At 47.4% G+C, this 26,667-nt stretch overlaps 1 protein-coding gene across 8 annotated transcripts in view; it reads right to left on the bottom strand.

Annotated features, from left to right (window-relative positions):
* Positions 1-26,667, bottom strand: part of STAT2 (signal transducer and activator of transcription 2) — a 1,902,691-nt gene that overhangs the window by 1,623,738 nt on the left and 252,286 nt on the right. For all 8 annotated transcript variants that reach the window (XM_069653700.1, XM_069653696.1, XM_069653703.1 and 5 more), the window contains exon 7: positions 9,146-9,225. In XM_069653700.1, coding sequence (XP_069509801.1) covers positions 9,146-9,225 — 80 coding nt within the window. The remainder of the gene's footprint in view (positions 1-9,145; positions 9,226-26,667) is intronic.

Genomic DNA, 26,667 nt, shown 5'->3' with positions numbered 1-26,667 from the left:
CCTCTACTGTAGGTAGTGTCTGTGCTCCACTTCCTTGCCACAGGCACCTACCAGCACACAGTGGGGCACATATCACAACCCTTATTTTCCCGGATACTTAACCAAGTGCTGGATGCCCTCCTCAAGCACACAAGGGACTACATATCCCTACCACGGACTCCCCAGGAGATATTCGATACAAAAGTTGCCCTCCATGCACTGTCAGGCATGCCAAATTGTGTAGGTGCCCTCGACTGCACCCACGTGGAGTTGGTGGTCCCGCATGCCATGGAGGTGGTGTATCACAACCGCAAGCAGTACCACTCCATCAATGTGCAGATGGTATGCGACGCCAGCAAGATCATCACACATTGCTGTGCCCGATATCCCGGATCAACTCATGACTCTTTGGTACTGCGGAACTCCACGCTACCACGCTACATGGAGCGACATGCTGGACGACGTGCCTGGCTGCTTGGTGAGTTGCCTGACTGGGCCATGGCAGTGCATCGGGGTTGTGAGGTGTGTGGCTGCATACTCCACCTGGATGGGAAGGGGGGGATGCATACTCCACCTGGCTGGGAAGGGGGAATGCATACTCCACCTGGCTGGGAATGTTGACGTCAGTGCACGATGTGCACATCACCGAACACTGTGCCCCAAAGCAACTGAAACGGTACATGACAACCAAATCCCATATTGATGAAGTAAGGCCGATACCTATCACTACATGACTAACAGGTAACCAGCCCAAATCCCACAACACATGCACCACTCATCAGCGGCCCTCACACACCGTAAGGTCATCCTGCACTATGCACTGCATATCCACTATGTTGCTGTCTCCAGCATATCACCCCACAGCCCAGTCATCCCTGGGAGTGCATTGAACTGAGTCAACCAGGGATATCACAGAGTGTCACTGGTTCGGCACACCCATAGGAGTGCTGCATGTCACCATGGAACTGATCAGTGCAGAATGCCCAATATAGTACTGACTACAGCCAACGCTCCCTACTACCAAATCCCACAGAACACAACTCATCACTGATTTTACACCAACACTGCTGTATGCATATACGATGCACGTGCAATAAGATGTCAGTGCACACCATGACCCATCTTGAAGATGCAACCCACACCATTAGTCCATTGCACAGGACACATAGTGCGACCAGAAATGGGGTCAATGCATCCAGGGGCATATGCATGTGGGCACAAATTACCTGCAGCCATGTGAGACTAGTACAGTTGTCCAACATGAATGTTCAAACATTTACCTTCATTCCCCTCTCATGCAGGTGATGGTGGCTATCGCTTGAAGCCGTGGCTCATAACCCCTGTCTGAAACCCACAGAACATGCACAAGGAGGACTACAATCCTTCCCATACCCATGTGGTGATTGAGCAGACCTTTGGCCTGTTAAAGACACGATTTCGCTGCCTCAGCCGGTCGGGTGGGGCACTCCTCTACAGCCATGAGAAGGTGGCCAAGATCACCATGGCATGTGTAATGCTGCACAATATGTGCATCCGTCGGAACGTGCCTCTGGCCCCTGACATGGAACTGCTACCACCTGATGATGATGAAGGGGAGGAGGAAGATGTGGCAAGACATCATCACGGTGCCGATGCACAGGAGGGACGTGCTCTGCGGCAGTCAGTGATCGCACCATATTTCTGACACACAAGTCAGCAGAGGGTGACATAATGTTAGGACATAGGGCACTGAATGTGGTGATACATGTACACTATGCACTGTGCAAGATTAAATGACACATGCACAATGATGAACGTCCACTCTGGTTAATTTTTTTGTAACACAACCGGTGTATTGAAAGTGAAAATATGAATGTGAAAAACAAACTCTCCACCACCCTCACCCCCTCTGCCTCCCCCCCTCCCCCACACACCCTCACCCCCCTTCCCCCACAACCCCCACACACACCCTCCCCCTTCCACCACAACAACCCCACACTAGTCCCATAGGGTCCACGTAGCCCACATGAGGCTGCCAGTATAGTCACTCTGCGCTCCTGGAGCCAGGGGGAAGCATGTCCCATCGGCGCTGCACACGGAGCGACCGACGGAGAGGGCTGGTCTCAGTGGAGTTGCTAGTGGACAGTGTGTCCTCATGCTGAGGTTGTGGCCAGGAAGAGCAACCTCCAAGCATCGGCTATGCGGCCGAGCACCTCGCAGAGGCGGTTTGTGTTGTCGGTGATCGACTGGCCCAGTGCCCTCAAATCCGCACGCCACTCCTCCCTGGCCTGCCGATTGTCCTGCACAGATTCAGATATCAGGGCAGAGAGCTGGTCAGGCCGCTGGTCTCCGGCGGCTGAACCAATGGCCCTGCTGGGGATCGGGCTGCCATGTCCTGCCGGCGCATCCTCAACGGGACTGTATACGGGACTGCCATGTCCCTATGTCTGTTCTTGCACAGACTGCTCTGCTGCGTTGTAATCACCAGAGTCACTGAAAGATACCTGGGTGGTTGACAAATCTGCAGGGGTGTGGACAACTTCTACAAAGTCGTCCTCAATGGTGCCCCAGATGTTGTTGGGGCTGTCCTCAAGTGTGAGGGGGGCCGTGGCTGCCACCTCCCCAGCCACACTGGACTCCTCCGACTGTGGCGTTGGGCAGGTGTCTGCAGGCAGTGCAGGGAGGGGGTCGGGGTGGGGTTGGTGCGCCCGCCATGAGCCTTGCTGGTGGTGTATGTACCAGTGGTGGCTTCCTCACTGGGACGCGGCGGCTCCTGCCTTGGCCCCTGGAAGTGGAGGGACGGTTGCTGTCCTGGTCCTCACTGTCATGCTCACTGCCTGTGGGGATGAAAGAGAGGGATGCATGAGTGATGTTTGGATAGCCAGCATACATACATTGGTACGATTGCACATCCACACAATTGTGGGTAATCGGCATTTGTGTAGGGAATGGCACGTCATTCCATACATGGGTGGTAAATGCAGGCATATGTCGGTGTCACTCATGTTGGCCAGGTACTGTGCTGTCTAACATGCACACTGTTTACATCAACGGCCCTGTGGGCCTCATGGAATGTGCAACTTTGTGTGGTATGTGTCATGTACGTTACGCCTTGCACCAGGCACTGGCTTGGGTCTCACTTGCTTTGGCATAATTTACAGGTGCTGTGTGTGTGTGGCCGACCATGGCGTCACTCTTTGGCCAGACGTTAGCAGTGACTTTCATCACATTTGCCTTAGCAGTATTTACTTTGGACACTCACCTCCATCAGCAGATGACGTTGCGCCACACTCCATTTCTCCGACCCCTTCAATGGATTCTGCCCCTCTCATGCTCGCACATGTCTCCTCCCACGTCATGAGCTTTATTGGAGAACTTGTTCCTCCTCCGGTCTCCAAAGCCTGGGATCGGTTTGCAGAAAGGATGCTCTGCACCCTCAGCCGCAGGTCATCCCACCTTTTGCGGCAATCCTTTACCATGCAAGGGGTGATGCCCACTGCGCTCACCTTCTGGCATACTAGTGCCCAGATTTCATTTTTTATTTCAACATCAACTCCCTCCTCATGTTGCTGCTAAACACAGTCCCAGCATGCTCATGTAGGGGGTCTACGAGCATTTGTAGCTCATCTGGGCTGAACCGCTCCTTTCGGAGGCGGGCAGATCCCTTCTTTGGTGATTCCTGGGTGGTTGTAGGAACTTTCCGGTCGATCACCAGTGTGCGAGGGGTCCTGTGTGGTGAGGATGGCAATGGATTGTGTTTTTGAAGATGGCCGCCGTGCTCCTACCCGTTCCTGTGCGATGGCGCTATTTCTGGTTCCGCTATTTAACGGTGACTGTAAATAGCGGTGACCGTAGCCGCTATTTGCGGTCACCACTAATGGCGCGTTGGACTATGCCGGTAGTGTTGTCTACGGTGCGATTCTTGCCGGTAGGGGCTTTTTGGGGCCCTTTTGCGGCATGGCGCTAGGTCCATCGCCAGCATGGCGCAAAGCTTGTGCCCGCGAAGTAGTAATAGTCCGCTTTTAGTGGGCTGCAGCCAGCTCGGACACACTATTTCCGCCATGCTGGTAAGGGCCGGTACTTAGCTCCAAACTCGGAATGAGGGCCCATATATGGACATCTTTTGAAAACAGTAAACATTTTAACATGCAGGTACCTGACCTAGGATTTCAAGTGCATATGAATCAAGAGATACTAAGGTATGATACTTGTTTGGATTCTATATTGAAGCATTATATCTACATGAAAATAACCGAGCTGATCTAGAGAAACTAGATTATCATGAACCCACTGTTTTATTGCAGAAACATTGTGGGTACCATATTGAAAGAAAGTCAAACCTTTTGCTATTAGCAAGTGAAGATATAAGAAGCCTGGTAAATATTAATGTACAATTTTGATTTGGTAAATATTAATGTACAATTTTGATTTAACTTAACATGCAATATAGCAAGACCACTACTGTGCTACAGTGTGTATATTTTTGAACATGATTTTCCGTATATATTTTTTTCTCTACTTAAAAATAGTCCATGAAGATGGTCATTAATGACCGAAATGCATTGGACACAATTTGCAACATGCCCTTTTCTTTAACTTTTTTTCTTGAAATGAATACTATTTTGTAAGAAACTTTCGAAACCACTTGATGAATTATTATTTTCGTATACCAGCAAGGATTAACACAACAGAAACAGGAGAACAAATTAAGTGGATTTCCACACAGGTCCTTCCAGCTGTCTGGGACAACACACTCAGACAAACAATTGGCAAATTTAAGGAGCCCCGCGTCCATGTATAGGGCTTTCCTTTCCGAGCCCTTCCTCTCTTAGTGGGGCTTTGGAAGCCCTCATATTCCTTAATTCCCTCAATGGTGGTGGTACTTTCATTAATTGGACTTAGGGAGCCCATGTTTCCTCTGTGGCGGTGTACACACATAACACGAGAAGTCCTAGGGCTTCGGGAGCCCTTCTCTTTCCTCCATGGTGGTGGTGCCAGCAGGAAAGAAGTCCTGGTTGGGCTCTGCCCAGGTCCCACCCACCTGGGCAGAGCATTCGCCAGTCACCATATTGCCCGCGCTGAGCTCCAGCCACACCAGATGTGATGTGGCCGGGCTCCAAATAAGTCTCTCCCTGTCTGGCACAGGGGATAGCGAGTATCACGCAGTTCCCCCTCGCTCACGTCTTCACCACCCACCCCATGTGGCCACAGGGCGGATGGGGCTTCGTGTTACCCCACGGCCATGCTCTTCACCCAAGCCGCACTGCACATGCGGCCTTGGGCTAACTTTCCACCAGGCTGCAGCTGGCAGACGCAGCGCAGCTCAATTAATATACACAGTTTGAGGCCGTGACAACCCAGGGACCACAGCAGCTCTTCTGTTCTTCCTCCTTTGCTTTCCTCAGGGGATCTTCTTTCTGCCTTTGCTTTTACCTCCCCTTCTTTCAAATGTCCCTCTTAACGGTCCTTTCTCCCCTTCTCCAGGTGAGTCCAATCCATGTCCATAGACAGAGGAGACCTTTCCATTGTCCCACAGTCCACTGTTCCACGTCTCCCCCATGGTGAGAAACATGGTAGAGTCAGGTAAGTTTAAGTCCCTGTTAAAACACTTTAATAAAGCTCCTGTGTCCTGTTATTTCTACTTTGATATATACATGTATAACCCCCCTAGCTGACAGGGCCCAGATAGACCAGGGGTTACACAAAACCCTCTTTGAAGAAGTAAAGCATTGTACCAAACCCTCAGCCGACCCAGATGTACCAGCAACTCAGGAAAAATGTAATGGAATCTGCAAATTTTTCCCAAATAGACAATTTCCGAGAGACCATCTAATCTGCCTACCATAGCATTAGCGCCCCATGTACCCCGGCATACACACTACACCTATGGACAGAATTTTCTCCTCTCTCTCCCCCCACGCCTGATCGCCGACCTCTTACTCTGATGATATCATCCCGGCCACCACCATTTAACAATTGACAGGCCCAGCGCACAACAGGCTCCTCAGCATTATTAATGCCTCCCTCACAAAAGGGTCATTCCAGGGCACCCTAAAGAATGGTCTCATACTACCTCTTTTGAAAAAACAAACCCTAGATCCAGATAACCTGGTCAACTAACGGCCCATTACACATCTCCCGTTTCTGGCAATACTTTGGAAAAAGTTGTTGCTACAGAACTATTCACCGACATCAAACAACTTCACCTTCTAAATGACTATCAGTCAGGGTCCCATCCCAAGTGTAGCATCGAGACAGCCATCATCCAGGTGGTGGATGATGCCCTCCAAATCACAGATCAGGGAGACTCGTGCCTCCTGTCCATGACCTCTCTGCTGCATTCAACTTCGTCGACCACCACATCCTCCTCTGCCTCCATGGCGACAGGATGAGATTCTTTGGCACTGCCCTGAATTACCTCTCAGACAGACACCTGGCAGTCCAGATTAACCCGTTGCGTTCAAACCAACTCCAGGTCTCCTGCAGAGTCCCCAATTCGGCCACTAATCCCTTTTAACCTTTACATGGAGCCGCTGGGCACTCTCCTCAAAAATCACAATATAGCCATCCACCAATAGGCATACAATACACAGTTTTGCATGAGAGAAAATAGCATGCAGGACATCACTGGTCTCTGTGATTACCTAGTCATTATCCAGTCCTGGATGTCAACTGCCTACCGCAAACTAAACCCATCCAAGACTGAATTCGTCCTCATCAGTCCACCCGCTTAACAACAACTTGTCCAACACTTGCTCAATTATATGCACATAGAAGGATTTGATCAACAACTCTCCGACTTAGCAAAAACCTTAGACTTCACCATTGACAGCAGCCTGTACTTTCAGAAACACATAGCCAAGAAGGCCCAAACAGCTGGATTCTGAATCTCCACCCTTTGCAAAATCTAACCCTTCATCCGTCTGCAGGGCTTCTGAACTGTAGCGCAGGCCCTTGTGGTCTCACGCATCGATGGGGGAAATGTCCTCCTGACGATGCTGCCAGCTGCTCACTTGGATCCCCTAAATGACAATTTCCTTTGGTGTCTTTCACCCACCCTTATTTTTAAAATTCAAATGGTAACTGATCTGAGTCACATCTCTCTGGTCTTCCCATAACTGTTCATGTGAAACAGCCAAAATAGGAAACAATGAGACCTCACAAGCAGTGCATGCTGAGAAGGCATAGAAGCAAGGGAGCTGAACAAACGCAGCATTTGTATTATAGATTCAAAGATAACAAATGTAAAAGTAAATTACTTGTTAGAAGGTATTTTCAAAGTCATCCTGTGGGACCCCCAAGTTCGGCAAAGCCACTCTCTTAAGTAGCGTTGACCATGCAGCAAGGCTGAACTAAGGAAGAAGGAGGCAGTTTTGTGCAGTACAGTGAATTCTCAGAAGACATGATAAGAAGAAGACCCATGCAGGTAAGTTATAAAAATAACACTGATTACAGTACTACACCAAGCCACATTTAAAAAATATTAAGGCAAGTAAAAACACTTTAGTTCAAATATACACAGTAAAATTACCCACTATGGGTTACACGCTACTTTAGAATCACAAGCAGTTATTCACTCAATATTCACCAACGTATGGAGAGCAGATGTTAAGCAGACATTTTTCATAGGCCTTATGATTATAAGGCACCCAGCACTACATATACACAACTACAGATGTCCAGCCCTAACCTTTACCATGTACTCATTAAGGTGTCCCAAAAGATTCCAGAGGGAAGAGGTGAGTAGGCTGGAGGGCCAACAGAGCTTGTGCAGTTAAAGTATGGAAAATCAGTTAGTGCAGGGCAAATTCAACCATACGAAATAGGGACTTAAAAGGAGTTCCAGCAAAAGAAGCAGCAGTCCTCTGGTGTCCTTCATTCGTTTTCTTGAAATATTTTCAGCTCCAGCTCATCTCCTTGCATCTAGGAAATGGACAGAGGGCAACACCAGCCCTTCAATAAGGACACTTTGCAACATTTAAACCTGGAGGTGGCTGTCCAATATGGACAGCCAGACTCTCAGAATCTGCTCTGCAACATCCAAGTCTTTTGAGGTATGTGGACTGGGGGCAGACAGCCTCCTCCTCCCTTCCTGCGAGCACACACACACAAAGGAGAGCCTTAGTGGGCTTCTTGGAAGAAGACTGCCAACGTGCATGAAGAAAGGGAGCCATCCCCCCAGCTCGAAAGGTAGGATGGCCAACAAAGGACAGGCCATCTTGAACACGACTTAAAACATGAAGAGGGGCCATTCTGAGTATATGGTCCCCTTAGTGCAGTATCGCAGATGTGAAAGCAGCTCGGCTCAATGCATCTGAAAAATAGGTTAAAAAGGTAACATCGCAGCATCTCTGTATGATGCAAAGTGGTCAAGGTAGGGTGAATGGTCGGCCTTCTTGGAGAAGTATACATCGGGACCCCGATAAACATACAGTGCCTATATCACCGGTGGGTTGGATGGCTCAGACAGTGATGGGAACCCTTGGGATGACTGAATGACGGATGTGCAATTTTGGGGTACTGTCCTTGTTACTGCAGCTGACCCATTCCATTTTTGTTGTTGGTGTCCCTGGGGGTTGGGTGGCAGGTGACGAGGGTGGGGGAGAGGATGTTGCCTTGTTCAGTATTCTGTCTCTTGAGTTGCAAAAGTATTGTATTATGGATACATGTTCGAAAATAAATTTGAAAAAAATACAATAAAAGAACCACTGCTACCAGTCTGTTTAGAGGATCCCTGGAATGTAGCATAAGTGCTACTTTGAAGAAAAAGAAGGGGGTACAAAGTGTGCCTTCAGCACTCCAAGGAAGATGTACCCTGCACCGGAACATTATAAGAAGGGTCCAGTGGTCCCAGAACAAAAGTAAATGCAGGAGGTCCGTAACATAAAAGAAAGTCAAATCAAAAGTTTCACTCAACTTCAAAGACAATGTAAAAACCCAGTGAATCCAGCAGTAGAGCTCAGAGGCTCAGGTCAGAGAGGGGAAGATTTGCAACAATAAAAACTCCTGAATAGCACTCCATTCAATAAAACATAACCCGGAAACACCGAATTAAGAGAAAATAAAAAACATTCCATGTACATGCTTTTAGGGTTTGTTTACTTCAATCTAAGTAGTCCTCTGTTACGGTGAATAATTCTTGAATCAAAGAAGACCCGATTACGCCAAATGCAGTGCTTCTACTTACCTTCCTACTTCTATCCAGAGTATTGAGCATGCTCTGTAGAACATTTTTCAATTGATGCTGCACTGCCTGGTTACTAGAAACTGCAGAGAGGAAAGAGAAGTAGCCTTGTTAATTTCCACTGTTGAACAGACAGGCTGAAAACCACAAAGCAGCGATACCTTTAGGTGTAATGGCCCATCGCGCAGTTCAACCACCCACTAACTACAAAACTGTAAAAATTTTCGCTGAGGGTTGAACGGCAGAGAACATTTGCAGATATAACAGAGCCCAGAGCACCAGCATGAATTTGAGCATTTAATGTTTTTATTTTTTAGGCTGTATCAAGAAAACACCAACCATAGCTAGATCAAGCAGGGATTAAATTGCGTCAAGGATTTAAAGAAGTTACAAATATATATGGAAATGACAAGTCACTCGTCCAAAGCTCGGGAAACAAGACACCAGAGCAAAGAGATGCATAGTTCTTCCTAGATTGAGAGGGAGGGATCATACCAGAGTCATCGTAGGCTTACCAACCACTGCACTGGAGGAATTCATGTCCAAGCTCCTGCTTAATACTGACATTTTGATTTCTGCAGGTGTAATTAGCAGGTGTGACCAAGCTTTCACAAACGAATAGAAGATCAGACGAGCCTGACAAACCTACTAATGCTCCAGCTAACTACTGGACGTCAAAATGGTTCTTGCAGTTCTGATAGCGGTTGTCCCAATTGCCCAACTACTTCCCATGCGGGAACGTCTACAGTCAGAAAGCCCTACTTGTCTGTGAAGGCTCCACCATGCAAGAGAGCATACACCTGCGGCGTTGAGAGTGCCAAATACGCCTGACTAAGCCAAGTGCAAGGTATCTGCAGATTTAAGTCATTCATGCATGCAGGTATCTGACATGTCTGCTAAACTCCTGCCAACTATTGCAATGGAGGGGAAGCCTGACACACCTAACCAAGCTTCTGCCAACTATTGCCAAGGAAGTTAACACAAGCAAGTGCGAGTGCCCAAACAACTGCAGACTTTTCACTTGCTACGACGAATGAGAGAATGTCTTGAAAACACAGCCATGCCTGCTATGGCAGCCTAGGACTGCTAAGAGAAGCAAAGTGTACATGGCTGAGGGCCTCATATGCCTGGTCAAGCGCTCGCTGACTAATACCATGGATAAGGAAGTGAACTCCTGTAGGTAGGTGTTTCTGACCCCAGTGACCATACTACCATCTGCTAAGTGAGAAGACAGAAGGATCCTGATGCAGAGAGCGTGATGGACACGTCACTTGAAAAACTGGTAGTGGGGGTTTCGCCTCAGGAAAGCTCAACTTAACATACAAGAGCTGAAGTGCTAGAAATACAATTATGACAGATTACTGAACCAGCTAAATGGAGCTCATTTTACCAAGCTAAGAAGTATTGAAGCTTAAGTGGCCCCAATGGGATTGTGTTTATGACATGGGGATGCACACAAGCTGCAGGTGGCTATGTTCCAGGCAACTAAGAAAGTACTTGTATGTAATCAAGGGTATTCAACAATGCCAGGGTGGAAAAACTCTAGGTTATCCCGGTGAACAGTAATCTGCAGATATCAAGTGTCTTCTCTGCAAACAAACTCCCTGCCCAGGCATCAGTGTATCAAAGCAGTCTCTTTGCTTATTTCAACAATTTTCTTTATTATTGTGTTATAGTCAAAACCAAGTTATGACTTTTCCCATATATGCACATTAAAAAGATTATAAAACAGGATATTAAAAAAAAAAGAAAAAATGAATGAGATACATACATTATACATTTACATGATCAATCCTCAGGGAACTTAAAATTACTAAAACTAAGGAAAATGTCCCCCATTATTACCAATATACATATTAATAAAACCCAAAGTATTCAGCATGTTTAGAACTTCCACAGTCAGAACGGTTTCATGACCTGAGGATAATCAGATCTAAAAGTCCTCCATTGTTAAGCACTGTGCATTATCGGCAAAGGGGTTCATTAAAAAAAAAAGAAAAAAAAAAAGAAGACTTTCTGAACTTGAACAGCGAGACATATAAAAGATATGCTTTAAAGTTTGCTTTGTTACTAAACCACAGAGTGTGCATTTATGTCCCCTCTGTGTTTCGCACCGCTGCAATCTCACCTGTTAATATCAGGTTTCATCTGAATCTTAAAAGTTCTGCTTACCACCGCAAGTTCGGAAAGCGTTTTAAATAAGAGGGTATAGAGCCTCTCGGTTTATGAATGAGTGAAAAGGATTTGTGAATGGAAAAGCTATGCATTTGATCAATGGCGTTCATCCAATCATTTGTCATAATTGCGAATTTTACCCCTAACAGGTTGGTTACCAGATCATCCACTGTAAAAGCACAAAAGCACATTTCTCAAAGATCAAGGATACCATTTCTTCTAATTTGCATAAAGTACTGCTGGAACCCACCTCTAACAAGGCTCAGATATCCTCCTATAGAGATTGCTTTTGGGGTAGCAATATTAACCTATAAAATGAAATCAGTTTTCAATCCAGGCTGGACCTCAAAGAATGTAAGCCAATCTCAAATCTCAGGCTCGCCATTGGGTAATATTATGGTAGGTTTAAAAAACTGTTTTCCAAAGCCTGCCCTCTAATCAGACCCAGTCTAGATTCCAGGATTGTGGTTCGACGTTGATCCCATATAGCATTGTTGGTATAATCTTTCCTTTATAGAAGTTGAGTAAGGGAAGGATGGAGAACCTACAGTATTTATGCAATAACCTTTTCATTTGGCATGAGAATTGATAGATTTTCCTTACTAGGCCAGATTTCACCAAAGCAATGTTTGAATGGGACGTCATTCTAAAACCTAAGTATGTTGCTTCCTTGGACAAGGTGATGTCCTGGCCATTTAGAGTCCATTTGAAGATGGGAGTTTCCTGTGTAGGGTTTCTACAACAGATTATTTCTGATTTAGTTGGATTAATGATTAAATCATTGCTCTCTGTGTAATCTCCTAGGGCATTTAGAAAAAGCTGGATGTCTATCGGAGCATAGTCCTAATGGACTATGTCATCCACATAGGCAATCCAGGTAACTATTTGGTTCCCCAACTTGGGGCTGCAAAGAGCATGGCTACTTAAGAGGTTGTTTAAATCCGCCCGGTAGAGGTTAAAGAGGCAGTGATCGAGGATGCACCCCTGCCTCACACCTCTTTCTGTGAGAACTGGCTTCGATAGGTGTCCCCGATTCGGATATCAGTATTTTCGAGGAGGTGGACTACTAACTGCAATAGCCCCCACTGTCGTAGCTTCCAACAAAGGTGCTCCCTATTGATTGTATCGAACGCCTTGGATAGATCTACCAGGGCACCATATAGAGTGGGACTTCTCTATGTCCAAGCCTTTCCACGCAGAATCTTTATTATGAGACTGTTGAGAGATGTCGACATGCCTTTTTAAAAAAAGAAAATTAAGACTTCACAAAAAGTAGTTACAATTTAAAACTGTACACACAATAAATGTTTAGTTCTTTCTACCATCACGCGTTTCCATTATTATTCTTATAACTATAATAAAATTGAACTCTTTCACCAGTTTCACAGTTAGGCAGCAGTGAGATTTAGCTATTAACAGTTTCACATGCCTATTCTAAATCTTATCTGAGCTTTATGAAGGATTCCCCTACTGGAAGCCCATAATTCAAATACTTTCAATACTGCGCCTGTGAATATCTTAATATCTGTATCTAGAAGGGCTATCAGGCGATAGTTGACCGGATCAGCCTGATCGCCCTTCTTGTATATAGGTATTATAAATGCAGTATTCCAAGTCAGGAGCATGGTCTACTCTGAACCACACTGTTAAACAGGGATAAGGTTCAAGTTACTAACCTTTAACTATTGTTCTCCAGCATGGGTCTGGCATGGATTCACATGCTCATGAATATTCCCCGTCATTAGGCTGGGAATCCTTGGTAAAAAGAAAAAACTTTCACTTTCACTTTAAAACTGTATTTCTCCTCTAAACCAATCAATCAGTGTCCTCTGGGTCACACTGCCCCCATCCCATGACCGGCCTCTCACTAAGCCCCGCCTCTCGCAGCCATCTTCAGATTTGGTAAGCACATAAAGTGGCAGTATGACTAAGAAGAGCTGCAGAGGGGCCGGAGGGAGGGTTCGCATGTGAATCGATGCCAGACCCATGCTGGATAACAATAGTTACAGGTAAGTAACTTAACGCTTCTCCAGCATGGTGTCAGGCATGAACGCACATGCTCATGAATAACAAATACACAGCAGTACAACATTACACAACGACGGGAGGTGGCAACGTTCAATAGCAACAATTAACACTTACCTCTGGAACAGACTCACCTCAAGCAAACAGGTTGTGTAGCACTGCTTGGCCGACTGTGGACTCCTCCGTGGAATCCCCGTCGACGCAGTAGAACTTTGTGAAGGTTTGCGTGGACCTCCACGTAGCAGCCCTGCAGATGTCCAGCAGGGGCACAATAGAAAGGAAAGCCATCGTTGCAGCGATCACTCTGGTGGAGTGGGCTCTCGGACGGCCCGGCAGCGGTCGGTACGCCATCCGATGACAGTGCATGATGTAGCCGGAGAGCCTCCTCGAAATGGAAGCCTTGGACAAGTCCTTTCCATGGTTCACAGAACCAAAGTTCACAAACAATTTAGAGGTCTTCCGAAAACTCTTCGTGCAGGTCACATAGAACTTCAACGTCCAGCGAGTACAAGGCCCTCTCCGCCGGAGACAAAGGTTTCGGGATCTCACCCACGCGTCTGGCAGAGGTGATGGCCACAAGGAAAGCCGTCTTCCACGAGAGAAACTTGAGTGGGGCCTGATGCCTAGGCTCGAAAGGAGCCCCCATGAACCTCATCAGAACCACGTTGAGACCTCCACGCTGGGGCAGGAGCCTTCACCAGCGGGAAGGATCCGAAAAAAGTCCTTTGAGAAACTCCTTGACGAGTCTGTGGGACCACCGCAAGTATCTCCCCAGGGATCTCGAGTAGCGTGAGATGGCCGACAGATGTACCTTGATGAATACATGAGCCAGCCCAGCTTTTGCCAAGGACAGCAAGTACTGAAGAATCTGTGGAGCAGTGACCCTCAGAGGGGTAATCCTCTGTGACCGGCACCATGTAGCAAAATGCAGTCTGCTGGCAACTCAGAACCTCCAAACTGTAAGGCTGCAGGAGCCAAGCCTTCAGGTTCAGCGATCCTGGGTCGTGAGGAAGGATTGCGCCTCCCTCCCTGGTGAGCAGATCCAGAAATATTGGCAACTTGACTGGAGGTGAAGCTGATAGGCTGAGAAGATCAGGATACCAAATCTGCCTTGGTCACGCCGGTGTGATAAGAACATGTCCTGCGAGGCCCCTCAGCTAGTGGAATCTGCTGGCAAACTTCTGGCATTTGGAGTTTGCCGTCATGGCAAAAAGATCGATTTGAGGTCAGCCCCATTTGACGAACAGGCGGTCCACCTGATCCTGACAAAGTTCCCACTTGTGCCAGGAGCGCAGTTCCCTGAGGGAGTCTGTGATGGTGTTTGTTAGGCAGAAACCTGTGCAGTTCCCTCTGGGACCACTGCAAAAGATTTAGGACTACAGGTGTTTGGCAGTAAACCCGCTTGGTAGCAGTCTGTACCACACAGATTCACTTGGTGGCTGTGGCTGAGCAGTCAGACTTCCCTCAAGAAGAGTTAGGCAGTTTACAGAGTATTCACAATAGGTCAAGAGAACACAGTAGAACAAGTAAACACTGACCAGGGCTTGGTGTAAAAGAGATATTATTTATTTAAAACCACATCTAGAAAAACACACAGGCACTAATAGTAAGCAATTCAAAAACACGATCACTAAAAGATATACACTCCCTTAAAAGAATATTAGACAAGTCTTAAGTAAAGCTCCACTTATTTTCAGACAGCGGTGAGCGCTTAACGTAGATGGCACTCTAATAGTTTGTTTTAAAAAGGGAGAGAAGAGCAGAGAACAAGTTAAAACAGATCCCAACACTTTTACTAGAACATAACAAGAGAGGAAGGCAAAGTAAAACCGTGAAGTTAGAGTTCAAGAGGCCGGACCCACTTCCAGAGGATCCAAACGAAATGTGTCCAAGGTCACACGGTTGCAGTGCACGAAAGTCTTGTAAAGGTTCAAAAAGGAGTTGGACCAAAGAAAGGGACCAGTTAGAGGGTCAAGGCGGCCAGCCCAGTCCAGAAGGTTAAGGGGTTACTATTACCTTGTAGCAATCTTTAGAAAGAGAGGCCTGGCGGACACGGTACCTTAAAGTGGTGAGAACGCTCCAGCAGGGGCAGTTGTTCCTGGCAGCGGATGCAAGTCGGTGCTTCGTCCGGGGGAAGAGAGGATCTCGTCGTGGAGGAAGACAGGAGTCTGTTGCACTGCCAGGGAAGAAACCAGCTGCAGAGTTTCTCAGGTACAAGGAGCGGTCCGGTGATTCGCGGTTCAGTGGTGAGTGGCTATCCGGCTGCCGGGGTGCTTGGCACAGGCAGTTCGACCACAAACCGGGCTGGGGTACGAAGAAAGAAAGGTAAACTGGTTGTGTCCACCAGTCAGGGGAAGAAGCCTCTCCAGCCGGGAGATCTTCTCTGTCGTCGGGAAGTGGTGAGTCAGTTCTGCAGGGCTCCACCGGTGGTGTCGTCGTGGTAGGTCGGCTCAGCTTCTCCCTTGTCGGATTCTCAGGTCCTGTGGCGACTTCTGAAGTTCCAGTCCCCAAAGCCCTGCTTTTATGCAGAAAACCCCCATTCACTCAGCCTAGCTGTCACTCAAACATGCTAAGCAGTGAGCCGGCCGGCTCACCACTTGGGCCAATCACACAAGAGTGCGACTTGAGTTACCAAGGTAACTCAGTCCAGGGTGCCTAACCCCCCTCCTACACCCCCTGTGGTACCCAGACAGAGTGGCACCACTTTTGGAGGCTTCTGTGGAGAAGCCCGCCAAAAAGTGGAACAAAGGGCTCGACTTGGGTTGGAGTTACAGAAGAGAACACAAACGCCATTTTAGAATCGAGTCTTGGCAAAAAAATACCAACCGGAGAATTAATATTAATTAAATAAACCGGCGGTATGTTCGAGGCTATGAGAATTAAATAATTAAAGTTGGTGGCCTCGAACAATGGGAAAATCCCATAGGAAAATATTTGCGGTCGAATATAAAAAGCAGTTTCCACTGCCACCAGCCAAAACTCGATCAGGGGGGACGGAGACGTGCCCCCTCGACTAACAGATCCCGGGGCAATCGAATTGCCCCGACCAGTACGTCCACAATATGATGGTTTGTACTGGTTTCTGTTAATAATTTGGAACTAGTAAAGCTAATGGTGACTTTACATGCCCTGGGAGACAGTAGTCAGTCCCAGGGTATGGAGTCTATGGTGGGGTGTCACTATGACACCCCTGTGTTACTGCACGGAGGGTGCTGTGTAACACACATAGGAAAAACACATGAGACCCTATGGAGTAAAGGACCCCATAGCCCATAAAACACATTACCAGTCAAAGGAATACCATAAATCATGTCCAAGAGTGGGAGAAAAAGAGTCTCACTCTTGGCAGGAGGTAAAAACACCTTGCCTTTCAGAGACGGTAGGAATGACTTGAGGGCCCAGAACACTGCCCATAGCTCTAGGATGTTGATGTGCAGATCCTTCTCCGGCAGCCACAAGCCTCTGGCGTGCAGACGTCTGGTGTGCACCCCCCCCAACATTCCAGGGATGCGTCTGAGGTGACCGTCTCCTGGTATGTGGGGTTTTGAAATTCTGTGCTTTCGGCGATGTGGGTACCCGCCGGAACTCCTCATTGAGGGGGATCTTGTCTGAAATTCCAGACACCTGTATCCAACGGGCATCCAAGAATTCCTGTAGGGGTCGCATCTGCAACCTGCAGAGACGGACAAGGTAGATGCAGGACGACAACTCTCAGTAACGACTTGATGGCCGGCACCGTAGCCGTCTTTGCCGATGAAAGTTGCTGCACCTTTCCTTGAATGGCTGCTAACCTCTCCTCCGAGGACGATGCCAGGAAAACAACTGTGTTGAATATGGTGCAGAGGAACAGTGCGCTCTGTGATGGCGTTAAACAGCACTTTAGATAGTTGACAGAGAATCCCAGTACCATCAATAATCGGACGGTCGCCTTCGTGTGTTCGTCGGGCCAGCTCCCATGAGCGGGTGCGTATCAGCGAATCGTCCAGGTATGGATACATGTGTATGCCATGCAGACGTAGATGGGCAGCCACCAGTGCCAGGCATTTTCTGAGCACTCTTGGGGCTGACTTCAAGTCGAATGGCAGGACCTTGAACTGGCAGTGGTGGCCCTGCACCACGAAACAGACATTTTTGATGTTTCTTGTGAATGGGGACGTGGGAATAAGCATCCTCCAGGTCCAACGACATCAAGACTCCAGAGCCCTGCTGCTGTTGGGGAACACGCTCTATCACCCCTTTTTGTAACATGGCTTGCACCTCTTGCAGGAGCCGAGGGGTGTGCTGCTTCTGCCAGGGAACCAGCAGAAAAAGAGGACACTTGCTTTGGAACTCTGGGTGAGAGCATCCAGCACCCATCGGTTGGTGGATATCTTCCTCCACTCGCTGACGAACCTAGTCTGCCGGACTCCCACAGGGGTGCACGAGTGGAGGCCTGATGTCTTGGCCGGTTCAGGCTTGTTTGGGCACCGGCGTCCTGTCCTGCCCTGCGGGCAAAGGTGATGCTTTCCTCTGCTACCCTAGGCCTGGGAGCTACCCCTGTAGCGGGAAGGCTGTCTGTAAGACGTGGATAAACTCTTTGATGACCTGCTTGATTTTCCCCTGGAGGAGCGAAAAGAAGAGGAGCAGTGCTGCTGAAGAGTGCCAAGTGAATGTGCCATCTCTGTATCTGTCGTGATGGCCTGGAGGGACTCGTCGACGGCCTTCCCAAACAGATTCTCTCAGTCAAAGGGCATGTCCAGCACCTTCGCATGGATCTCCTGACAGAAGTTAGTGGCCTTCATCCATCCCTGCCGACGAAGGCAGACACCGTTCCCCATTTGCCGGAAACCCATGTCGATGACATCCACTGCCACCGTGATGGCATTGCCGATGCCACTTGCCCTTCATGAAAGAGGGCGAGGGCTTGATCTTCTTATCATTGGAGAGGTACTCCAGGATCAGTCCTAGCTTGTACAACAATTCCCTGTCGTACCTGGCTAGGATCGCCAAGGCGTTAGCCGCCTTGATTGTGGATGCCGCTATGTAGATCACTTTCTTCCCCATGGCGTCCGTCCCTCCCCCCCCCGCCTTTCCAGAGGGACTGACGACAAAGAGGCTGGGTTAGCCGACCGTTTCCTCACTGCCACTGGGAGAAACCTGAAGGTGTCTTCCTGACTAGTCCCCTGGCATCTGTCATCCAGGTGGCCAGGACAGGGCCATCGCTATTGGATCCAGTCCCTGTGGGGGGACCAGTGAAGGAGGATCACCTCGATGGGGGATCCAAGGGGAGTGGTAGTGGGACACCGATGGGTAAGACGCGGTATCCCCCTTCTTACAACACCTTTTCCCCAACCTACCAAGTAGGACACTCAAACATACTACCCCCCCCCCTTTTCTGACACAAACATTTTCACACACCACGAAAGATGACGGACAAACACCAGAGCAGTTTATCTGACATGTCCCAACACAAGGGTCAGGCAAAGTCAGGCAATTGACCAGAATCACACACACCCAACAGCCCTTTCCCTTCCCCACAAGGATAAAACGTGGAGCACGAGAGCACAATACGAGCAAGGCAGACCGCACGACGAGAGAGCGAACTCAGCACGGCAGTTCAAGAGGAGGAGAAAGACGGTGCGAACCGAGAGGGTTATAAGGAGAGAAGCGACCTTGACCTTTCCAAGCCAGGCCCCTGAAACCTCCACGGAAGGAATCATAGGAGCGCGAACAATAGCCAATGTGTGTTGCAGCAGATGTCAACGGTACACAGGGCCTTCCTCCGCTGATAACCAAGCCGGGGAGAGACGCTTGCTACTGTGGTAGCGGCCTTGACTTCAGAGACAAGAAAAGCAAAGCGGTTCATCACAACCGGGTGAGTCAAGGGGAGAGCCGATAAGAAACCAAACTGTGTTGAACAAAAGTAGCAAGTGGCTAACTGAAGAAAGTAGAAAGAACTGTTAATACGAGAGGGGAAAACCAGTTACATAGGAGTCAGGAACCACGTGGGTGCTCACTTGGGAAACGCTGGGCGATTACCCTATGGTTGAAACTACCGTTACCCGAAGGCCTTGGAAAACACGAGAAAGGGGTCAGAGTGGTCATACAGGGGTCTTATAAAATCCTCTGTACAGTCGAAAGTCTTTGACCGACAGATGATTGTGAAGTGAAGGGAAGTGAATCTCGCATCGTAAGAACTGTTCAAGGAATTGTGTGATTGAGAAAGTTCACAAGAGTGAACCCGACGGAAGAATGCCGATAAAGAGGGGCAAAGCAAAAAAGGCCCAATAAATAGTGTGTTTAGATGAGTGAACCCGGCAGAGGGATGTCCACAGTGAACTACTTAAAAAGACATTAAGATCTGTGAATGTCACAGATGAGACTGTGTTAAAACCCGTACTGAACCAGACGGAGGGAGGCAAACAGTTGAGAAGGATCTGAACCCGGAAGAGGAGGATCCAGGGGTGAAAAATCATCATCCCACCGACAGATGAATGCAACCGAGAAATCTTGTGAATACGAGCCACAGTAAACCCGATGAAGGGAGGCGGATATTCAAGAGGGGTTTGAGCCCGGAAGAGGGGGACCCAGGGGTGAGAAAGCATCATCCAAGTGCAAACATAACTAGAACTTTTGTTTTGGTTTTTTGTAAAAATGAACTGTTTGAGGGTCTGAGGCCGGAAGCAGGGGATCCAGGGGTGAAAAGATGCCACCTAACGTACAAGCAGAAAGGAACTTTTGTTTATTATTTGGATACATCAGCTCCTCGGAGGCAAGATACTTTTTTGTAGAAAAAGAAACGTAACCACCGAAGGCCCTGATAGCTGAGAGTAGAACTGTTAGCTCGTGCTGGGAAAGCTCGAGCGTGTTCTGTGCTCCGGAATCCCACCTTGTCGTGTGCTCAAAACGTAGGGAAGGGTGACCCTGACTACCACATCCTGACTTATTTGTGAACACTTCTTTCTTATTAACATTATCCCACACTTCTATTGCCAATCCTTACGCTAAATACAAAAGGTTTTTCTTAGTATAGGCCCTTTTGTTTGACAAGACGCCACTAGGACTGCCTTATTATTTGATGGTCGAAGCTTGCTCCCATCTGAGATTCAGGTTTAAATTAGGCGTTTTTCCAACCTACCTATGCAATTTAATAAACACCCTTGATCTGTCATCACTTGTGTCTGTCTTTTGCTGTTGCCACCATGAGTTCCTTAAACTGCCGACACCACTGAGTCCGGTGATGGTTGCGACCTCAGGCACTGGGGCGTGGAGTCCAGCACCATATACTTCTTCTCCAGCCTATCCCGCTTGGCTGGAGCCGTGCAAGGGTTCTTCATGAGGGCCAGGCCCTCCTCCCAAATATCATCCAGAAAAGGCACTGCCACGAAAGTCTTCCTTTTGGCCTCACCTTTGATAGAAGAAGCCCTCCTCCTTGGTTTCCATTGGCACCAGCTGCAATAGCTCGGATGCCCTGGCGATCATGGAGTGGAACGATCCCACCTCGCCCGGTGGGGAAACTATGAGGAGCATCTAAATGTGGCGATTCATTGTCCTCTGGGACGAAGTCTTCGTCCTTGTCCGTACTAATGGCCATATCCGTCCCAGTACCCGTCTCCGGGTCCGCTGGGGCCTGACGTGGTGGAGGAGGTTGATACGGGGGCATCAGATGAAGCTTCCTCTTTTTAGGCAGAGGCTGATTAGGAGCCTGAGGTACTCCGGGAGCCGGTGCCGGGGGGGCAAACGCAGCTGGATCTACAACACCAAGGTGTGGAGAGTCAATAGAATGTCCAAGGAAATATCCCTAGGCAGTGAAGGAAGGAAAACTAGGCCCTGCGTCGCTGTCGTCCTCATGGACCGTATGCACAGACTCTTGATGTTGTTGTCCGTGACAGAGACATCCATAGGTTTAACTGCGACCTAGGAGAACTGTTGCAGGGCCTCCTCGCCTCCCTTTTTCCTTCCTGAGGGGTCTGTACCAGGACTTGGGCCGGTACCTTTACACCCTCTGCAGCCTTTGTCAAAGCCTCTGCGGTAGTGTTGCGTTGTGGGGGCAGGGACACTTTCTGCACTGCGGCAGCCACCCTCATAAATTCAGCGCATGTAGCTGCCGTTGTAGTAGTCGACCAAGTTGCCAACAAGTACTTTGTCTGTGCTGGTTGAACCTGCTTGGGCTGCACGGCCTTCTTCTGCTCTACTGTTCTTGGCTTATCCAGTTTCTCCCGTAGATTAGCCGGGATGGATGACTTCCTCTTTGAAGAGGAGCTTGATGGTAGGCTGTCAATGGAGGCTGAAGGCGATGCTGATCACGCCCTATCCAACTTGAAACCTGCATCAGCGGCGAACCTGGTGGACTCGGACTTGCAGATCTTGGCCTCATCTTGGACCCCCACGGTTGGGGCGACCTCAAAGGACTTAGAAGGCCGCTCGTCGGACTGCCCGGTCCTGGACGAGGCATGACCCTGTTCGAAGCACGGGGCAGAGGCCTTGTCCGAGTTAAGCCATTCCGCCAGCCTACTATGCCAGTCTTTCGTCGTTTTCTTAGAGAAACCAAAGCATATTTCAGACTCTACCTTCTTATGGTCTGGGTGTAGGCAGAAGAGGCATTGTAGGTGCTGGTCTTCCACAAACACATTTCATAGGCCACATTTGGTGCAGGGTCTGAAGAGGACCTTCCCTCCTTCTCCTCAGACTGATCGGATGGCGCTAAGTAGGCCGAAGATGGCCTTCTACAAACATCAATGAATCTTCGCCCTTGAGGGATGCGGAGCTTCACCGGCAACGGATCCCCATTGCCGACAGATAAGGAAAAGCTCTTTGGAACAAAAATGTTACTTTTCTCGTCGGAAAACATGAAAAAACATACAATTATCTTGGGGAGTAACTCAAGGACTCCCAACACTGAAGTGTGCAGTAAAAATATGAAGATGGCTGCCAGAGGCAGGGCTTAGGGAGAGGACTGTCATTGGATGGGGGTATTATGACCCATAGGGCAGTGATTGGTTTAGAGGAGAAATACAGTTTTAAAGTGAAAGTAAAACAGTTTTTTCTTTTTACCGAGGATTCCCAGCCTGACAACAGGAAATATTCATGAGCATGTGAATCCATGCCAGACCCCATGCTGGAGAACAATATCTTAGACCAATGTCAATGTCAGATTTTTGACTGGCATTAGTTAAACCTTTCAGCCCAGCTGCTCTTGAAGAAGATGATTTAGCTATCAATGAAGCTATTTGCTCACTATTTAACAGCTTCCAGAGCACACTTCCCCGATTCCGTTTGGTCTCAACTGTGAGTTTCCTATAAAGATCTTCAAAGTGGTTTCTCCAGAGACTCAGTTACAGTATTAATTTGTAGGAGATACTAAGAACCCTGATCCTGATTCCATTAGTTTTTTGTGGTTAAGGATTCCCAACATTAATTCTCCCTCTTTTTGTGCACAGAAGAAACAGCGAGCTCTGGATCCGTTTTTATATTCAAAATTGAATTTCTTTTTCTCCCCTCGATAGTCCACCTTTGATAGGCGTCTACAAATCAGGGCCCAGATGTTCTTTCTTAGTTCCCATGTTTTATGATCAAAAATAGGTTTGTGAGCTAGTGCTACTTTCTGACCTAAGTGCACAGGGTTATCATGATCCCATATAAAGTCCACAAAATTAGATGGAAAACATGCAGAACCTAGTTCTTTCACATGTTTTGTTAAGCGTCAGGCCCCCCCCCCGTCCCCCTGCGTTGTCCAATATACTCTCCTGGAGGCCAATCTCGTCTCTTTTTACCTCCAAGGACAATCTTGCAGTCAACAAATTATGATCACTATACTGCGTGTTTTTTATTTCCATCGTGGCTCCGCGATCAAACAAGTTCTTGCAGAGGATGGTATAATCGATAATCTAATATGCAGTGTTACTTTTCCAGGTTGGCGCTGGTTTCAGATCTCCCTCAACATTCCCATTCAAATCCCACTCCACGAAATACCTCTACCAATTCTTGCCATTCTCGAATGCTGCTACGTTCGTACTCTTTGAAGGATGGTTCAACAAGCAATATGAATTCAGATCTCCCACTATAACCAAGCTCACCGGGCCCTACAGGGACATCGCATTCTAAATTACGTCCGACAAACTTCCCAGGAGATCTTTGAAGTTAGAGCATGCCGGGTTCCAGGAGATGTTCCCTATAATAAAGGTCATCATCGCACAACCCATTCGCATTTTTAAACTAGCTGCTAGGATACCTTGAACAGATGTTTGAATTTTATCTAGGCTAACAATTGAATTACGGGTGACAATGACTAGGCCTCCCGCTGGGCGGCCCTCATTATAATGTGTCACACGTTGTTCCACTATTGTGAAGCTGTCCATTTTAAAACTTCCGGTAAGCCATCTTTCCTGCAGCATTATTATGTCGTAATTTCCAAATATATTAACTTTAGAAATCTCATTCGTGAAACTCCTGAAACCTGTGGTGTTCCAACTTATTAGAGCAATATCCTGTTTGGCTAGAGTGACGCATTATTCTCCCCCAATTTCTGGAACACTTGAGTTAAGATGTTCGGAAACAATGACCACAATTTGCTCTTATTGTCAGCAGAGCACATTTTTGATTCGTGACCGCCTTCCCGTTGTTTCATGTCTCTATTTGACTACTTGCGAGGACACTGCAGCCGATAACGATCTTCTACCGGGTTATTGGATTCGGTTACAAACTCTTCTTTCAGGGATGCGACTCGTAATCTCATACCCCAGTTTATAAAAGTCTTCTTCCGCCGCTAGCATCGCATTTACCCCAATACATGATTTGAGGCCCACTTCAACAATGTTTATTTCTAACGCGCCATTGAACGCACGCCTCAGTGCGGACATTTACACAAGGACAAATCAGGAGGGACAAAACGAGAAGGTCAAGAGTCGGAGATTGGTTTTAATCGAACAAATGTGTTTTCAGTTTGTTCCTGAAAACCGAGTTTTTCTTCTGTAAGCAGGCATACAGGAAGAGCATTGCAAGCCCTGGTGGCTCTGCGAGGGAAAGATCTACCATTGCCTCTGGTTTGTTTCACTCAGGGAATGGCAAGCAGGTGTGCAGTAAGTTTATAGCAAGTTTCTGCAGGTTTTATGCCGCATCACAGGCTGTTTTAAGTATCCCGGGGCATTACCATATAGGCATTTATGGACCAGGGACAAGATTTTGAATTGAACCCTCTTTTCCGCCAGTAGCCAATGCAGGTCCTTCTGTCAACTGGAAATGTGTTCCTTTCTTGAGCTGTTACATATTATCCCCAACGGCATCGTTCTGAATAATCTGAGGTTTATACACATTTTCTTTGCTAGCTCCACTGAGAAGTGCATTACAATAGTCCAGGCAGGGCATTATGATGGCTCAGATTAATAGTTCACAGTTTTTGCGTCATACCAGTGGGTTGATTTGGTGCAGGACTAAGATGGTAATGGGAATTTTTTACAATGTAATTAACGTGTGCATCTGCATTGAGCGATGCCTCCAGTACGGTGCAGAGTGTCTTGACTATCGACCACTGGGAAAACAATCACCCATTTCAAAGCTTGAGTATGCCTGATTAAGTTTGTCCCTAACTTGTTTGGAACCAAATATCATGAGCTCGGTTTTTGAGCAGTTAAGGCACATCCAATTATTTACCACCCATTCCCTGGTGGATGTATAGATAGAATTAAGATTAGCCGAGTCTGTAGTTTAGTCTCCACACAGGTCCATTATGAGTTGGAAGTCATCGGCATAATTAGTGAAGTGTAGGCCCTTTGTTTCCAGTTGTTCACATAAGGGTTTTATATATATGTTGAAGTGTTGGGGAAATGCAAGACCCTTGAATTTGGATTACTCAAGAATTTTGTTGCATTTCTTTTAGAGTTCTTTTTACCGTACTTGGTCTTTCTTGCTTCTTTTTTGGGAATTTCCTTCTTAAGGGGAGAGATTGACCTGGCTTAAATCCTGTGGTTGTTTCCATGGACATGTTTAGCCACCGTATTTATTTCCAAGCTATGACGTTCAGGCATTGTTCTTTTACTCTGCCTGCGACTAAAAGCGGTATAAGCGGTTTGGTTTGCATATCATAAGTGTCCCCAGTCTCCTATTCCATCATCCTGGATCCTTCTTGCAGGTTTATCCTACCGAACTTCACATGCCTCCTCATTTAAGATTGTATCCTTGTTAGGCATTTTTTCCACTGTATCCCTCAATTCTCTTTCTTTGGCCGTCTCGGTTTCCCGCTCCCGCTCCCTCTCTGCCATGTCTTTTTTGTCCATTGAGTCCTTTAGCAGAAAAAGAGCAATCTTTATCTCGCTCAGTTGTAGAGTATTTGCTATAAATGTTATCTTTATATTCTCATACAGGCTTACAAATGAGCTTAATATAAGATTTAGGGCAGATATGGAGGGTGCCGTTCATTTGACTTTTTCATCCATTTCTTGAAGAGTTTCATGGAGACCGTTAGTCATTTCAGGAAGTTGAGAGGAGCTAGAATTTAGGGTCAGATGTTCAGTCAATATTGATGCCATTTTTTCTAAATTGATCTGTGCGTCATCCATCGTTATCATTTTCTTCTCTGTCCCGCCATAGTCTGAGGCGGGGCTTATTACGGAGTCTCCATCTTCAAAGTGAGTGACAGCTTCTAGTATACTTCCGTTGCTCAAGAAATGGACAACCGGGCCACCGTGCGACTGCTTAAGGGCTCTTTTATCTGTACTTGTGCAAGCCTCCTGGAGGAAATCCTTCAAAGTTCTTTGTTGATTACATTTTACTTTACAGGGTGGCGTGTTGGTTTCAGAATCTGCTAATTCACAGATCTTATCTGGTCTTTTCTTCAGTTGATCTGTGATTGCGCTCCTGCCTTCTATTTTTAGTATATCCTTATTTGAGAGTTTCCTCGATGATTGTGATTTGAGTGGTTTAGATCTAGATGTTTTCCCGGTTCATTTACCAATGTAACTACTCTTCTTCTTGTCGCTCACTAGTGCGCAGGAAACTGTCCGATTTAGGCTTATAACTAAGATTGAAGATTTAGCCAGCGCAGAGTTCCCTCTATTAGCCAAGGGAGAAATCTGCCTGGTCTCCGACACAAAGCTATCACTCACTGACTTCTCTCTATCTCTTGATCTCTCTCCTCCCCATTGGACCAAAGGAACCGTAGCTCTGCTGGGTCCAATATGGCCTCCCTTTCCGGGACAACTTTTGGCAGAGTTTGCATTTGCTTTGTTTTCAGGAAAGCACGCCTCAGATCATATATATGACAGAAGAGGGGTGTAAGAATGATCCGGCGTACTAAGTGGCGTTTACCCGGATTCTCGATATTGTCTAGTGAATTTGGTTAGCATGTATTG

Source organism: Ambystoma mexicanum, chromosome 3q (genome assembly GCF_040938575.1).
Source record: "Ambystoma mexicanum isolate Mex_15411 chromosome 3q, UKY_AmexF1_1, whole genome shotgun sequence".
Taxonomy (NCBI): Eukaryota; Metazoa; Chordata; class Amphibia; order Caudata; family Ambystomatidae; genus Ambystoma; species Ambystoma mexicanum.
The sequence above is the reverse complement of the archived record's forward strand: the minus strand, read 5'-3'. Positions and strand labels throughout refer to the sequence as shown.